The sequence below is a fragment of the Macrotis lagotis genome, chromosome 1, assembly GCF_037893015.1.
Source record: "Macrotis lagotis isolate mMagLag1 chromosome 1, bilby.v1.9.chrom.fasta, whole genome shotgun sequence".
In the NCBI taxonomy this organism is placed as follows: domain Eukaryota; kingdom Metazoa; phylum Chordata; class Mammalia; order Peramelemorphia; family Peramelidae; genus Macrotis; species Macrotis lagotis.
Window position 1 is genome coordinate 877715827 of NC_133658.1, and position 16963 is coordinate 877732789.

At 38.6% G+C, this 16963-nt stretch overlaps 1 protein-coding gene and 1 long non-coding RNA gene across 5 annotated transcripts in view; one reads left to right on the forward strand and one right to left on the reverse strand.

Moving 5' to 3' along the window:
• The window catches only part of FHAD1 (forkhead associated phosphopeptide binding domain 1), a 195336-nt gene extending 190169 nt beyond the window's left edge, over nt 1-5167 (reverse strand). For all 4 annotated transcript variants that reach the window (XM_074218380.1, XM_074218378.1, XM_074218377.1 and 1 more), the window contains exon 1: nt 5021-5167. In XM_074218380.1, the coding sequence (XP_074074481.1) occupies nt 5021-5153 (133 nt within the window). In that variant the 5' untranslated portion in view covers nt 5154-5167. The remainder of the gene's footprint in view (nt 1-5020) is intronic.
• LOC141509117 (uncharacterized) lies at nt 5165-13567 on the forward strand. The gene is made up of 3 exons (XR_012474586.1): nt 5165-5321; nt 8179-8301; nt 13418-13567. It is a non-coding gene; the product is annotated as an uncharacterized LOC141509117 (long non-coding RNA).
• Nucleotides 13568-16963: the final 3396 nt, after the last annotated feature.

The window sequence follows — 16963 nt, forward strand, 5'->3', positions numbered from 1 at the left end:
CACATCAAAGTTATCTCATTTGATTCTCACAAGCACCCTGGAGGGCAGATACTATTATAATGCCCATTTTACAGATGAGGTCATCAAACCTCAGACAGAGGTTTAATGACTTGTGTAAAATCACACAGCTAGTAAAGTGTCTAAAAATTTGGACTCAGAAATGAACATGTACAATTTTTACCAGACAGTATATCCACCAAGGAGAGGAAGGAGGGTGGTAGAAGAATGTGTAAAAATTTCCGAGTATGTGAACATGAAAAAAACTATCTAAGCATGTAATTAGAAAAATAAAATAAAATCTCAATTAAAAAAAAGATTTGCATTTAGGTCTTCCTAATTCCAGGATAAACATTTTATGTACTATCCCACCAAAGATTTGTAGTATCTGTGTTCAAATCCCAGTAATTTTAATTCTCTAGACCTCAATCTCCTCATCTGTATCATAGATTAGACTACATGACCTCTAAGGAACCTTATGGAGATCTGCTTAGGCAACTTCCTATCACTATAAGTAGTCCAATGGAACCTCTTTTGGACTTGGAGTCAAAGGACCAGGGTTCAAACATTGACCAACAGCCAGGCTGCAAAACTGAATACGGTGTCTCAACAAACCTGGAGAAGGACATGGCAAACCACTCCAGGATTTTTTCAAGAAAACTCCAAATGGGTTCCGACATGACTGAAAAACAACTGAACAACAAGAAATCTGGCAGAGAGTAGGTGCTTAATAAGTGGTAGGAAAAGGAAGGGGACTTAATGCAGAAGCATTTGATCCAGCCAAGATTTTGAAGAATGTCAGAACCATTTTGTAGATCTGTTTTTTTTTTTCTCCCTTGGGGGCCAGAGGACTCACAACTTTTAAATAAGTGAATCTGGCTGTGCTGATGGTAGTTAGGTGTGGTATGTAGTGGGGAGGTAATTGCTGGAAGCAAGAGAGGAGAGATTTTTTTTTCTGCAAGAAAAAACTAGGCAAATATTTAGAGAGTAAAAAAGCAGGCACAAAACTAACTGACTAAATGTTAGTGATTAAGACATGGAAATTGTTTGTGGTTAACCATACCAGATCTACTATATTGTATTGTATTATATTAATTATATTATATTATATTAATTTTATATTATCTTATATTATATTATATTATACTATATTATACTGTACTATACTATATTATTCTATTTATTCTGTTATGTTATGTTATGTTATATTATGTTACATTATTATATTATAAAATGGCAGTCATCAAAACTGCCTGGTACTGGCTAAGAAATAGAGTGGTAAATCAGTGGAATAGATGAGGTACAAAAGAAACAGTAGTGAATAACTCTAGTAATCTAGTGTTTGATAAACCCAAAGATTCTGGCTTCCGGGATAAGAACTTATTATTTGACACAGACTGCTGGAAAAACTGGAAAATAGCATGTCGGAAAGTAGGCATAGACTAACATCTCATACCCTAAATCAAAATAAGGTTGAAATGGGCCCAGAATTTAGGCATAAAGGGTGATACCATAAGCCAATGAGGAGAGCAAGGAATAGTTTATCTGTCTGAGCTATAGAGGGGAGGAGTTCATGACCAAAGGAGAGATGGAGATCATAATAAAATACAAAATGGATAATTTTGATTATATTAAATTAAAAAGTTTGTGCACAAATAAAAGCGATGCAACCAAGATTAGAAGGAATGCTTCAAGCTGAGAAGCAACTTTCATAGCTATGTTTCTGATAAAGGACTCATTTCTAAAAATATATAGAGAATGAAGTAAAATTTATAAGATTCCAACTGATAAATGGTCAAAGGAAATGAACAAGCAGTTTTTAGATGTAAAAATTAAAGCTATTTGTAGTCATTTGAAAAATGCTTGAAATCATTATTGATTAGAGAAATACAAATTAAAACAACTCAGATACCACCTCTCTATCAGATTGGCTAAAATGACCCAAAAGGAAAATGATCAATGTTGGAGGGAATGTGGAATAACTGGGACACTAATGCATTATTGGTAGAATTGTGAACTGATCCAACCATTCTGGAGAGCAATTTGGAACTATGACCAAGGGGCAATAAAATTGTGCCTCCCCTTTGATCCAGAAATGCCACTACTGGGTCTGTATTCCAAAGAGATCATAAAAAAAAGAGAAATGACCCACTTGTACAAGAATATTTATGGCAGTTCTTACTGCAGCAGCAAAGAATTGGAAAATGAAGGGATGCCCCTCAATTGAGGAATGACTGAAAAATTTATGGTATAGATGAATATGATGAAAAACTATTGTTCTATAAGAAATCATGCATAGATGGACTTCAGAAAAGCCTGGAAAACCCTGCATGAACTGATACTGAGCGAAGTGAGAAGAACCAATAGAACATTGTATATTTAAACAGCAATATTGTGAGATGATCAGCTTTGATGAACTACTGAGAGGAGCAGTTCAGTGATCAAGGACAATTCTAAAATATGTGTTGGAAAATGTCAATCACATCCAGAGGAAAAACTGTGGCATGTGAATGCAGATCAAATCATACTATTTTCATTTTTAAAACTTGTTTTATTTTTTTCCTTTTCTCATAATTTTTCCCTCTTTAGTTCTGATTCTTCCTTCACAACTTGACTAATATGGAGATTTGTTAAATATGATTGTACATGTATAACAAGGGGAAAGGGTATGAAATGATGGGAGAGGTAGAAAAATGGGGAAATTGTAATTGAATAAATCCAATAAAATAACATTCACAAACATTGTTTACTGGACTGCCATCCCTTATAACAATAAAAAAAAAAGGAAGAGAGGAAAATAGAAACTGAATTTTTTGTGGTAGACTCTAGTAAATGGAAAATATAAAAATATTGGGCAACGAATAGGCTGTAAACCCATTTGAGGGCAGGACTATGTCTCCTATACACTTTTATCTCCTTAGTCTAATATATTATCCTTCACAAGATGATATTAAATAATTGGAAGGAAGCAAAAAAAGAAGGAAAAAGAAATCTGAGTTAACTTCCTTTCCTATTCTTCTTATGTCTTTGAATGATTTATAGAAAAGCACATTTTTTATATCAGAAGTGTGGTATAATGAGGAAAAAAACCCCCCAGCAGAAAAATCAATAGTCAGAAAATCAGAGCTGGAAGGGACCCAAGAGTTCATTTTGGCCAACCTTTTCATTTAATTGGTGAGTAAACAGGCCAAGAGAGTGATAACTTACCTGAAGTCAGACTAGTTGAGTTTCCTTCCCAGCTGCAATACTTATTACCTGTGCTCTATTGGTTAAATCTCTTAATCATTCTGGGCCTCAGTTTCCTCAACTGTAAAATTAGAATTTTGGCAGCTAGTGGCATAATGAATAAAAGACTAGGCTTGGAGTTAGGAAGACCTGAGTTCAAATTTGATCTCAGTCATTACTAGCTGTGTGACTCTGGCCAAGTCACTTTACCTTGCTTGCCTTAGTTTCCTCATCTACAAAATAAACTGGAGAAGGAAATGGCAAACCATGCCAGTATCATTGCTGACAAAACCCCAAATGGGTCATAAGGAGTCTGATAACAATTAAACATCAAAAAATGAGATTTGACCAATGAAAAATCACTTTGTAGGTGCCTTAGAAATGTGAGTTATACAAGCTATTAATAGATTGGAACTCTTTTGTTTTGAGCAATAGCCCACCTTAAAACGTTATGAAATATGATATATAAGTCAAATATTGTTTGCCAGTATTTACCTAAAGACAATAAATGGAAATAACTTTTACAGAAATTATCTTCAGACCATATGGTCCACTTGCTATGCCAAGCCAAGTGAGTGGATTTGTTTTACATTCCCCCCAGAAGGGGACTAAAAAATTGCTCATTTTTCAAAGAAGGATGAAAGGAAAGGAAAATATAGTAATTTTAGCTGCAGATTGAGCCTGAAGGTAAACAATTCAAAAATCAGAAACCCTAGAATCCTATCAACTACCCAGTGTAAACGTTACACCCCATCACGTCTCCCATGGGTACTGTACCTGGAGCAGCTAGTAACTTGGTAATAAATGTTTGCGAATGTCAATAAACATTTCAAGCCAACAAATATTTATTAAACATTTGCTATATGCAGGGCAAGAGGCAATGGAGGAATGGAGGGAGGGCTAGCTTTGCACATGGAAGACCTGAATTCAAATTTGTCCCCTGTCCCATACTAGCTAGATGTTCATGGATGGGACATGTCCTCTCAGAGTCTCTTAGGCAATGATCTAAATTTCTAAATATCAGAAGAGCTGCTGATCTTTACCGCTGGAGTACAGATGATGAGATTATCAATTCAGATCTGGAAAGTGACCTTAGGGAGTCATCTAGGCCAACTCTGTCATTCTACAGATGAGAAAACTGAGGCTCAGGGAGGGGCCATAAAGACTGGAAATGACAAAGTGTTTGACCTCAAGGAGCTTAGAAGTAACATTCCTTTCTTGATTATTCTGACTATATTTTGTTAGTATAGAGTTGTCTGCATTTTGTCTCCTCTATTAAACTCTGAGCTCCATGGGGCTGGGACTGTATTTTGCTTTTTGTATTTCCGTGATTAGCACAGTGGCTGACACATAGTGGGTTCTTTAAAAATATTGATTATGTGCTTATTATTTCCTACTACATGTGTGAACTTGAGCAAGTCATTTCTCCTTTGCATGCCTCATCCCTCCCCTTGAGGGAAGGAGCACATAGTAGGCACTTAATAACAATTTATTGCCTGACTGCCAATGAAAGGGGAGAATGAATGAATGAATGAATGAAAGAATGGGTGAAATCTGCTGTGAATGGGGTGGATGGAGAAACACATGTCCATTTTGGCCAAAGATTAAGGTACCCTCGGAGAGCCCATCAAGAACACTGGCAAGACCCAAGACGGGGAGGGAGGTGGTGCTGGGAGTCCTTCATGGGTCCTCTCGGGATCCAGGGAGCCCCGAAGGCTGGACAGGACCCCTCTTTTGACAGTGTGGGGTGTCTGCCGCCTCCCGCGCCCTTTCCTGCCCTCCTACCCTTTCTACTTACGGGGCTGGAGGAGGCGCCCCGCCCTCCGCAGAGAGGAGGAAGGGAGCCGGGCTGGGGGGCGCTGCTCAGGTTCGGAGGCGGGCGACCAGCCGGGATCCCCGCGCGCTGCTGTCCTGTGTACGCCGCTCTCCATGGCAACCGACCGTGGACCGACCAGTCCTGGCTCCCAAAGGAGGGAGGCAAAGAGCGGGGTCCGATCTGCGGCCCCAGATGGGAGATTCGGGGAAGTCAGTGAGGGGTCGGGCAATGCCCCCAAGCCCTGGGCCCAGGCCGCCCCTCCAGCGCCTGGGTCAGGGAAAGGGTATGCTGACACCACCAGCCCCAGCTCTGGGCAGTGGGAGGAGCTCTGGGCTTGGGAGGATGGGCAGCGGGGGGTGGTTCGGTTCCTAACTCCGCCGCTGATGTGCTGGATGACCTTGGCCAAGTCCGCTGCCTCTCTGAGCTGCAAATGTCTTCATCCGTAAAAGGAGGACTAAACGAGTCCTTTCAGCTCTCAACTTGGATCCTATGATGCTAGGCGGCTGTGGCTCAGATTTCAGGGTGCGACCTCCCCCAAGTCTTCAGCAGATGCTGCCTTTTCCTCCTGACTCACTTCTGGAGCCTCGGAACCTGTGGTCCACCCGCACCTCGGCTCCTTTTCCCGGCTCTGCTCTCTCCCAGGGCTGTGGGCATGCCCCTGCCTCACCTCTGAGCTGCCTCCTCTCCTAGCGCCTGCCTCGGGTTCACTTCAGGGATTTCAGGCCTCTGGGGTGCTTTCAAAACAAAAGCTCTGTTTTACCCAATGAAACCCAAGACACAAACACAGCTCTCCTGTGTACAGAGGGCCGGCAACGCAGGCCACGGCATCCATGGCCGAGACAGGCAGTCACCTTTTTCTAAAGGCTTTTCAGTTGCACAATAATCCTGAGTACAAGAATTACAAACCTGCCTTTTCAGATGAAGAAACTGAGGCTCAGGGTTTAATAACCCAGTTTTACAGATGAGGAAATTTCCAGAGAAAATGACTTATTCAGGGACATTGTGGAAAGTGTCCAATAGTAGTCCATAGGCATACAGATTTAGAGATCATCTCTAGTCAGGCTACTCCCCTCATTTTACACATGAAGAAACTGAGGCATGCAAGGGAGAAATGACTTGCCGAAGTTCACACACGGAGATTTGAACCTAGGTCTTCTGATTTCACATACATCTATCTGTCTTTCCACTTCACCTTAAAGCTAGAAGGGAACTTGGAGGTGTCTTGTCCAATTCCTCTATTTTTACAGAATTGGGGTTTAGGGCAATTAAATGATTTGACCAGAGTCATACATACAGTAGGAGTAGCAAAAGTGGGATTTGAACCCAGGCCTTCTGACTCAAAGCCAAAGTTCTTGTGCCCTTCCTGCACAATTCCTTCATTTAAAAAAAAAAATAGAACTGAGGTTTAGGACAAATGATTTGACCAGGGTTATACATATAGTAGGAATGGCAGAGGTGGGATTGGAACCCTTGTCTTCTGACTCGAAGCCAAAGTTCTTGCAGTGCTCCTCCCTGCACAATCAGTCAGGGAATGTTCTCTCTTGCTCTCCAAACTTCCCAGCTCTCTTCAAGACTTAGTTCAAGCATACTTTCTTCAAGTGACTTTTCCTGATCTCTCTGTCTCTGTCTCTCTGAATCTGTTTCTCTCTCTGTCTGTCTCTCTGCCCCCCTCTCTATTTCCTCACTCTCCTTCTCTCCTTCCTTCTCTCTGTCTCTCTCTCTCTCTCTCTGTCTCTCTCTCTCTCTCTCTCTCTCTCCTCCCCTCAGGTTTTTAGTGAAATTACTTTGCACTGATTTTTACATGATCTTTTATTTACTTCAATAGTAAACTGGACATTATTGAGTAAAATAGATAAATTGAAATTATTGGGTAATGCAACAGATAGAGTGCTGGGGCTTGGGATCGGGAAGGTTCATCTTCCTGAATTCAAATCCAGCCTCGGACACTTACTACCGGGTGACCCTGGGCAAGTCACTTCACCTAGACTGTCTCAGTTTCTCATCTGTAAAATGAACTGGAGAAGGAAATGGCAAACCACTTTGCCAAAAACAAACCCAAATAAGGTCACCAAGAGTCAGACAGAACTGAATAAAATTAAACAACTAGATGTGAAAATATATCTCCCAGCTGAATGAATGAAGGGAGACCTGCTGCACTTACATCCCTAATTTCTAGGCTTTTGATAAATGTTAATCCCACTCTCTCTCCCCCTCCTTCCCCAGCTGTTTCCTCTTTTTCACCTTCCAATTACATCATCTAGATCCTAGACTCATACCCACGTACCTAGAAATCTTGAATTTCTCATCATCTCTCACTCCTCCATTTCTAATCTATTGTCAGTTCAGGTTGTTTTTACCTTTGAAACATCCCCTTCCCTCCTCTGACCCCACTGGTCTCTGGTGCGGGCTCTCATTGCCTCACATCTGGACTACTGCCATAGCCTGAGGGTGGGTCTGCGGGCCTCAGTCTCTCCCTGTTCCAGTTCATCATCGTTCATTCAGCTGTCAAATGATCTTCCAAAGCTGCAGTTCTAACCATGTTACCTTCTTTCTCACTCAATACATTTCAGTGGATCTTTCTCACTCTCAGGATGAAATATAAAATCTTCTGTTTGATTTTTACAACCTGCTTTCTCCTTATTTTTGTGGACTTCTTATTCCTTATTTGCCTCCCTCTGCTCTGGGATCCAGTAACACTGGTCTCCTTGATGTTCCACATCACACCCACACATACACATACACTCTCACACACACAAAGACTATCACTCTTATCTACTGACTATGGGTGTTTTTCCTAGTAGTCCCCCTGAAACACTCTTCTTTCTCATCCCAACATTTTTTTTGGCTTCTTTCAAGCCCCAGCTAAAATCTCATATTCTTCAGGAAGCCTGTCCCTAGCCCTCCTAAGGCTCATGCTTTCCCTGCATTGATTCTCTACAATTTATTTCTACAAAATACATAATTATTTACATGGTTTAAGATCTCAAACTCCCAGAGAGCAGGGATTGTCTTTTACCTTTCTGGGTATCCCCAGAAATGATGCTTGTTGAATTAGTGCCTGAATGATGGTTGATTTCACAGGAAAAACATCAGCCCCAGTCTTCCTGACTTCAGATCTGATACTCTTTCCATTACCCCAGGTTGTTTCTCCATGGGAAACCTCAATTCTGGTTCAGAAACTTCAGGATGTGTCCTGAAATGGGATAGGGCACAGAGAAGAATTCAACAGAATGCACCCTGGCTAGACTTCTAATCAGAATGACGTGAGTTCAAAACCCACCTTTGATACTTATTGGTTATGTGACTAGCATCAAACCTCTCTGGATCTCAGTTTTCTAATCTATAAACTAAAGAGATTGCCTTAATTGAGATCCCTTCTGGCTCCAGTCCTATGATCTTATCCCAAACCCTTCATTTTAGGATGAAAAAACTGAGTCCTAGAGAGTGGGATCCTTTTCCAAGGTCACAGATGCCAGAGGAAGGATTTGAAATTAAGCTCTCTGATAGTAATCTTTCTGAATTAGAGAAATACGTTCAGAGAGGTCATTTGAACCCTTTTTAAAAAGAAAGTTATATTATACTGCATTTTTCTCTATAATTATGACTTAAAAGTCATAAGATCATAGGGGTTAAAATTGTAAGATACCTAAAAATAATTTTCTTTAATTTTTTAATTGATCTGTCTCTGTCTCTATCTGTCTCTCTCTCTCTCACATCTCATCTCATCTCATCTCATACTTTATTCTAACTCAACTACTTACCTTTGGTGACAATAGATTGGAAATATAAAGAAAAATATCAGAAAAAACTCCCAGCACAGCAATAGAATGTATGTTAACAATATATGTATGTTCCATACCTATAGCCTGTTACTTTTACAAAGAACAATAGGAAGAGGGGGGCGGTATATTTTCTTCTTTCTTTTTCTGCAGCAGATGTGGTCTTTGTTGTTCTTTTTGAAAAATCATTTATATAGTGGGACGGCTAGGTGGTGCAATGGATAGAGCACCAGCCCTGGAGTCAGGAAGACCTGAGTTCAAATCCAGCCTCAGGCACTTAATAAATTGCCTAGTTGTGTGACCTTGGGCAAGCCACTTAACCCCACTGCTTTGCCAAAAAACCCCCATTCATATTGAGGGTAGCTAGGTGGCTCAGTAAATAGAGAACTGACCCTGGAGCCAAGAGAACCTGAGTTCAAATCTGACCTCAGGCTCTTCATGATTGCCTAGCTGTGTGACCTTGGGCAAGTCACTTTAGCCCCATTGCCTTGCAAAACAAAAAAAGTATATCTTTTGTTTTATAGCACTGACTCTGGAATCAGGAAGCTCTAAGTTCAAATCTAGCCTCATACACTTCATACTAGCTGTTTGACCCTAGGCAAGTTACTTAACCCCAAATACCTTGCAGTCTGCCCCCCCATAGAATAAAGGTCATCATCACCTTTTCCTAAAAGAGAATAATACAGTGTCAAATGTAGGAAACATGTAAGGTTAAAACTGGAAGTAAGAGATACTATAGTGGAAAGAAGTTCACTGAGCAGAGAAAGAGCCAGAAAACAGAATCAGAGAAGTCACCCAGGAGGTGGACTAGTTTGGTGGAGATGTAAGGACCAGAGAATGATTAGTCAAACACAGCTTCTATCAATTTGAGTGAACAATGAAAACATCTGTTCAATACAGATGCTAGGATTATGAAGGAACTTTTATAGTTACTGAGACAGAAAAGGAATATCAAAATCTGCATTTCCAGAGTTGTGAGTTACCCTTTGCCAAGTTTCTGTTTGCCATTCTCTCCCTGAGATAAAGACTTATATGTGGACTGTGAGATAATTATCAAGCCTACCTTTACTCTATACGAGTATCTGTGATAGAATTTTTGCTTTGACTTTATTGTTAAGTAAATGGTAATGTTTAAGATCTAATAAGAAGGGGTGGCACAGTGGATAGAGCACCAGTCCTGGGGTCAGGAGGACCTGAGTTCAAATATGACTTCACACACTAAATAATTACCTAGCTGTGTGGCCTTGGGCAAGCCACTTAACCCTACTGCCTTGCAAAAAAAAAACCAACTAAAAAAGAACCCTAAAAAAAAGATCTAATAAGAAAAAAGCAAAAATTGAATAAGGAACAGTGAGGTGGTACAGTAGATAAAGTACCAGCTCCAGAATAAGGAAGACCTGAGTTCAGGACAGACTCTTACTCAACTGTGTGTGACTCTGGGTAAATCACTTAATCCTGATTGTAAAAAAATTAAAAAAAAATCCAATAGATTATCATTATGAGTGACTGGTTTGGGGTAAATGGAAACATTCTAACTGGGACCTGAGAGCTACAGTCATTAGTAGGAGGAGAATATTTTCCCACAAGACTGTCCCTAGAACCCTGAGAAAGACTGAGGAGTTTTTTTAGGAATTCAGAACTGTCAGTGTGAGGGCAGGCTGGGGTCAGTGAAGTAACCCAGGGATTGAATGGTGGGGGCAGGAGAGATAGCTAACTTGAGAAATTCTACTTAGAACTTAAATAGGTATGTATCTATGCACATATATGTATTCAGTATATAGGAATGTATAATATGCATTTATAAATGCATATATGTTCAAATCTAGCCTCAGACACTTAATAATTACCTAGCTATGTGGCCTTGGGCAAGCCACTTAACCCCATTGCCTTGCAAAAAATGCATATATTATATATTTTCTATGGGCTTATGTGTATATTTTTATGTGAGGAAATCTAATAAGAGAAGGGAACATGACTGAAAAGATGAGGGTGAAGATCAATGGGTTTAGGAAATATCACACATAGTTTAAAGGCATGATATATTAAAGTGATGGGAAACTTCAGTGATGTAAGGGCCTACTAGAACTCTCTCTGCTGAAAGGTGAGATAATTTCTTGATTTGCCCTAAAGATAATTTGATCCTTCAAAAGGTAAAGGAACCAGCATGGGAGAAATTCTATTTAATATCTATTTCTCATTAATAAAGTTGAATGAGTTATTGGAGTAGAAAAGATTAGAACCTTGGGGATGACATTTATTCATGCATTCATCTAATGAGGAATTTAAAGTGTCCATTATGTATGAAGCAAAGAAGATACAAAGATGAAACAAAAAATCATTTTGCAATTTATGATCAGCCTGTCTGAGAATTTATGATAGAGGAGAGGAAAGTCAGGAATAATCTGTCAGGGCAACTCAGATTTGGGAGGGCAAATTTTAGAGAATTCAGAGGGCAGCAGTTAGGTGGCACAGTGGATAGTGTACCAATCTTGGTGTCAAGAGGACCTGAGTTCAAATTCAGCCTCAGATGTTGACTAGCTGAGAGAATTCAGAAGAGGGGTAAAAATGGGATACCATGGATTAAAATTCTGCCAGACATAGTAAACCTAGAATGAATGGGAAGTCCTCTAGAATGAAATCCTGAAGTCACAAAAGGAAATGTTGCCAATATTGACTAAAATGGTAGTCATCTGAAAAAACTGAAATGGCTACACAGGTGCTCACCAATCAAGTTTAATTTTCAAAAGATACTCCAGGGGTGGTTAGGTGGTGCAGTGAATAGAGCACCAGCCTTGGAGTCAGGAGTACCTGGGTTCAAATCCAGTCTCAGACACTTAATAATTACCTAGCTGTGTGGCCTTGGGCAAGCCACTTAACCCCATTGCCTTGAAAAATCTAAAAATAAAAAGATACTCCAGAGGATGGAAGCAAAAGCTTATATCTGAAACATGAATTCTTGAGCATAGCAAAATCCCTTAAAAATGGTGTTAGGAATCTAAGTTGCTGACTGGCTTTGGTATGAGGAGAAACTTCCAACCATTGTAGCTATCCTAAGCTGAAGTGAACAGCCTTGGGAATGGCCTTATCTTTTACTGAAGGTTTTCTAGTAAAGCCTTAGGGAGCATGATGCAGACAAGTTCTTGTTCAAGTGTAGGTGGACCAGATGACCTCTGGGTCTTTTCTAATTCTGAGAGTGTGATGATATCATTATAATATGATGATAATGATTGATGCCTTAAGATTTACAAAGCGTTTTCCTCATGCAAGAAAACAATGACGTAATTATTACAATAATGATGATGATGATGATAATTCCCCATATAAGTGATTTGGAGTAGTCTTTTATGTGACTATTAGTAGCTTGCATTTTTTTGAGAATTAGTTCATACTTTTTTTACTATTCATCTTTTAGGGAATTGAGGCTTTCATTCATTCATATCACTCTAGTATTAAAAGTATAAAAATTTTTCTAACCACAGTCTTGTGAAGCAAGTTGTCAGTCCATCAAGGGCCTATAATTTTGAAATTTCAAGGAGGGCAACTTTTTCGCCAGCACAAACTCATCTCTCACTTGTCTATTTAGAGTGTTGCCTTTGGCTAGTGGAGTAAACTGACTTTCCGCAATCACATACCAGATCAAAGATTATATTTGTACTCACATCTTCCTGCCTCCAAGTGTAATATTGTTCTAAGGCATCTTAAGACAGTTAAGGCAAGGATTATTATTCCAATGTTATAGGTGAGAAATTGGAGACTCAAGATGATGAACCCCTACTCAGGATCATACAGCTTATAAACATGAGAGTTGGGGCACCAATCCAGGTCCTTTTGATCCCAGATTCAACATTCTGAACATCCCTCCACACCTTTCTCTCACTACACCATAGCCCTTCCTTCATTCCTCTTAAGAAAAAGTATTCTTGCTACAGGTAAATACTCTTTTTGAATTTGCTCAACAGGCAATGCAGCCTCTCCCCCATCTACCCATTTCTTCTTTTCCTTCACACATTCTACTCTGAAATTTATCCAAGGCTCAACACTCTTTTGCAAAGGGCCTCAGCCCACCCAAGATTCAAAATTGTACCTCCACTCCCTCCACTTCTGTGGTTCCAAAAAAGAAAACAGACAAAAAATAGCAAGATTCTGAGCTGTTGAGAATGAGCCAGTGATGGAGAACAGAGTATTTATGGAACTTAACTGCTCACTTGGGATCCTCAGGTCTATTAATAGCGTGACCATATAAGCTTAGGAAATAAAGATCTTGTGATACATGCAAATACACAGAAGGACCTTTATTTTATTTTAATTATAAAATAAGTATACATTATATAATATAGAAATGTGTGTATAGACACATATGAAGGTCTTTATCCTATTTATTTTAATTAATATGTAACTATATGTTAATATATAACTATATATTATATAACTATATATTGCATAGTTGTAAATAAATATATGTATAGATGTGTTATACAGACACTCAAAGAAATATACCAAAGGCAAATGAAGCAAAAAAGTAAATTCATTTCAAAATAATGATGATGATATTGTTTGTAATGATGAGAAAGATAATGATAATAATAATTTCCCCACACAGACTCTTCTCAGGTTCAAGCTCTTGTTCCTGGATTTTGATCATCCATCCCACCTTCAAATTAAACTCTGAGAGAAAATGTCTCCTCTTTACTCACGATTACACTAGAACATTGCAAATGAGGTGTTTCCTCTTCATTGCCACGCCAGCAGAGCGTACGCAATAACTCTCTGATTCTTCTTTCTTTCTTCTAAAATGACAAGATGGAATTTGAGGAGCAAGGACTAGATGGCTTTTGGGAAATTGCACAGATGTTTTCATGACCATTGAAACAAAGACCCAAATTTTAATTTAAAAAGTCTTGCTTTGCTTCTTTTCATTTTATTTATTCATTCATTTGCTTGTTTAAACCATCAAGTATTAACACAATATTCTTTGAGTGGGTTATGGATTACTACAGTCACCTTATACTTGACACAGAGGGTCACTCAAAGGACTGTGGTGAGAAGGACTTGGGCAGTCCACAAAACTTTCCTAAGGAGAAATTATACAAGAGAAGAGGTAGTCAAATTGTCATCAGAGAACTAACCAGCTAGAAAATAAATGGGCTGCTCAGGGAGTAAGAAAAAGGGATAACTGTTGGACCAGCTGTGAATTCCATTGGCATCTGTGTATTTGTCAACAGAATGCAAGGAAAGCCTTCATCACCTTAGGAAGACCTCACTTAGCAAACTGGTAGAAAGATGGGCATGAGAGTCACTTGGGGCAAGGATGAATTCTGCTCTGTATCATGAGAAGAAATCTCTGCATCTCTGAGCTATGATTATAGCTAATACAACAGCTGGCTTTTCTATGGCACCTTAAAATTTGCAAAGCACTTTATAAACATCTGCTTTGATTCTCACAACAACCCTGGTTACTATTTTAAAGATGAGAAAACTAAGGTGAACAAATGACTTGCCCAAGGTCACACAGCTCATAAGTCTGAAGCTGATTTGAAATCAGATCTCTGGGGCTCCACGTCTGACAACCACTATACCACCTAACAAGGAAGCGTATTGGGTAATGATAGAATAGTAGAGTGGCCAGGGGACTGTTCAGATGATCTCTTCATTTTTAGTATTGAAAGAATTTGAATAGAAAATGAGTGATAGAAGGAAGGAAGGAGGGAAGAAGGGAAGAAAGGAAAGAGAGTGAGTGAATGAATGAATGAATGAATGGAACAGTGGCAAGAATATTAACTTTGAGGCCAGATGGCCTAGGTTCAAATTCCACCTCTTGTACTTACTATCAAATGAACCTGGGCATATCATAACCTTCCTAGGCTATGTTTTCCTCATGTGTATGAGGGATTGAATTCTATGGACTCAGAGGTTCCTCCCAACTCTCAATCTGTGATCCCTTGAGTGAATGAAAATCATCTGCTTATGCCTACAAGGTATTAGGCAGTCTGCTAGCTTCTTGAGGGCAAGGATAGTCTTCTTTCTGTCTTTGCCTTCAGTGCCCTGAAAAGGTACTTTGTGAATCTTTATTGGATTGGATAGGATGGATTGTATCTTCAGGGATAAACTGGTCTCTCTTGGCAAGTCCCATTCCCTAGATATTTTCACTGGTCATCACTCTGCACCCCCATCTCCCAGATACCTTCTAGATCCTGCTAAAATCCATCTTGTAGAAGAATCTTTTCCCCATCTCCCTGAATCCTACTGCTTTCCTGTATCGATTGCCTCCATTTATCATGTCTATAGCTTTCTTGTACATAGACAATTTCTATGTTCTCTCCCCTTTTGAATTGCCTTTTATTATTTATTTATGTTGTTCCCAATGCTCTGGGCAGAGTCCTGGAAGCTAGTAGACACTTATAAAGACTTGGTTTGACTTCCATAACTTCTCATTCCTTCCTCTCTTTCTCCTTAGACTAGAGAGTTTGCCATGACTTTATCTTGAAGGAAAATATGAAGAATTCACATCCCACTGATTCTAAAGTCCTATTTATATCTCAAGGTTGTATTCTAAGCTTTGGTGCTTTTATAGCAAAAGAAGCAGAGTCTGATTGTGGGAAAGGCATCCTGGGGAATGCTTTACCAAGATAACTGAGAGATCTTGGGAAGCAGAGAGTGTCTTTCATGCTTTAGACACCCCTTGCCAATGCTGTTACCTGACTCTGGCTAACATGCTCATTAATTTTGCACTCTGACGCACTTTGGACTCTCTCCTCATTTGCTAGGTAACACCATTAGTTTCCTGAACTCCCAGCATATAATCTGGTAGTTAAGAAACAAATTCCCCAAGGTCAGAAAGGCCTTAATTGTGAATGTTGGCCCTCTTCAGATCCTAGCTACCAACAAGCCTCAGCTTAAGTGACAACTTCCTCAAGAGGTCTTTCCTGGTCCCCTGTCTCTAGTGTCTTCCATATGGGATTACTTCCCATTTACATTGTATATATCTCTATCTTTTGATAGATTTATCTAGTGATACAGATAGAGATATGTATATCTAGCTACATATAGATACCTATAGAAATATCTCTATATCTACATATAAAATTATTAATACAAAAATATATCTATGTAGAATTTCATTATATTCACATATAGAATGATAGATCTATAAATATAGAGAGATTTTCAAATAGAAATATCATGATATCTAAATTTAAAATTATAGCTATAATGCTATATCTACATATAGAATATGGGTATGTAAATATATCTATAGAGATTTATATATATATATATTAATACATCTATATAAAGATATATCTACATAGAAATAGATATGTAGATATCTATTATATAACCTATAATGAGATATATAGATCTACCTTTATTTAGCTATATCTATAGAAATATAGATCTATTATAGAGCTAGATAAACAAACCTGGAAAGAGATCAATCTATATAGAGAGCTGAGGATATGTATATATAGCTATATAGAGATTATAGAGTTAATTGAAATAGATTCATATAGAGACATATGTAGTTATAGAGATGTAAATATGTAGGTGGGTATATTGCTACAGATCCATAGAGAAAGATATAGATGAGATTAATGTATATATAGAACTCGATATATCTCTATACAGAGCTATATAGACATAAGTGGATCTATCTATCTAGAGTAATTTAAGAGAAGTATAGAGAGCGATATAAATCTTTATATATTTCTATATCTTGTCCATATATATATTTGGGCATATTAGCATATATTGTATATTAGCACAATAATATTACATTCATGTATTTGTTGAATTATTCTCCAATTTTTGGGTATCGGCTTAGTCTTTGTCACTGCAAAAAGAGGTACCATACAAGCTTTTGTACCTATATGTCCCTTTCATCTTTCTTTGATTTCTTTAGGGTACAGATCTGATAGTGGTATTACTGAATTAAAATATATGCACAGTTTAGTGAATTTTGGATCAGGGGTCCAAATTATTTTCCTCAAAAGACGGAACCAATTCCTGGTTTCATCACATTGATACCTACTTTCTTTTATCCTTTCCAGCATTTTCCTTCTTTTCTTCCCCAACTTTTCCAATATGATGATTTTGAACATCAGGCTTGCTTTAATTGATATTTATCTAATGATTTGGAACATTTTTACAT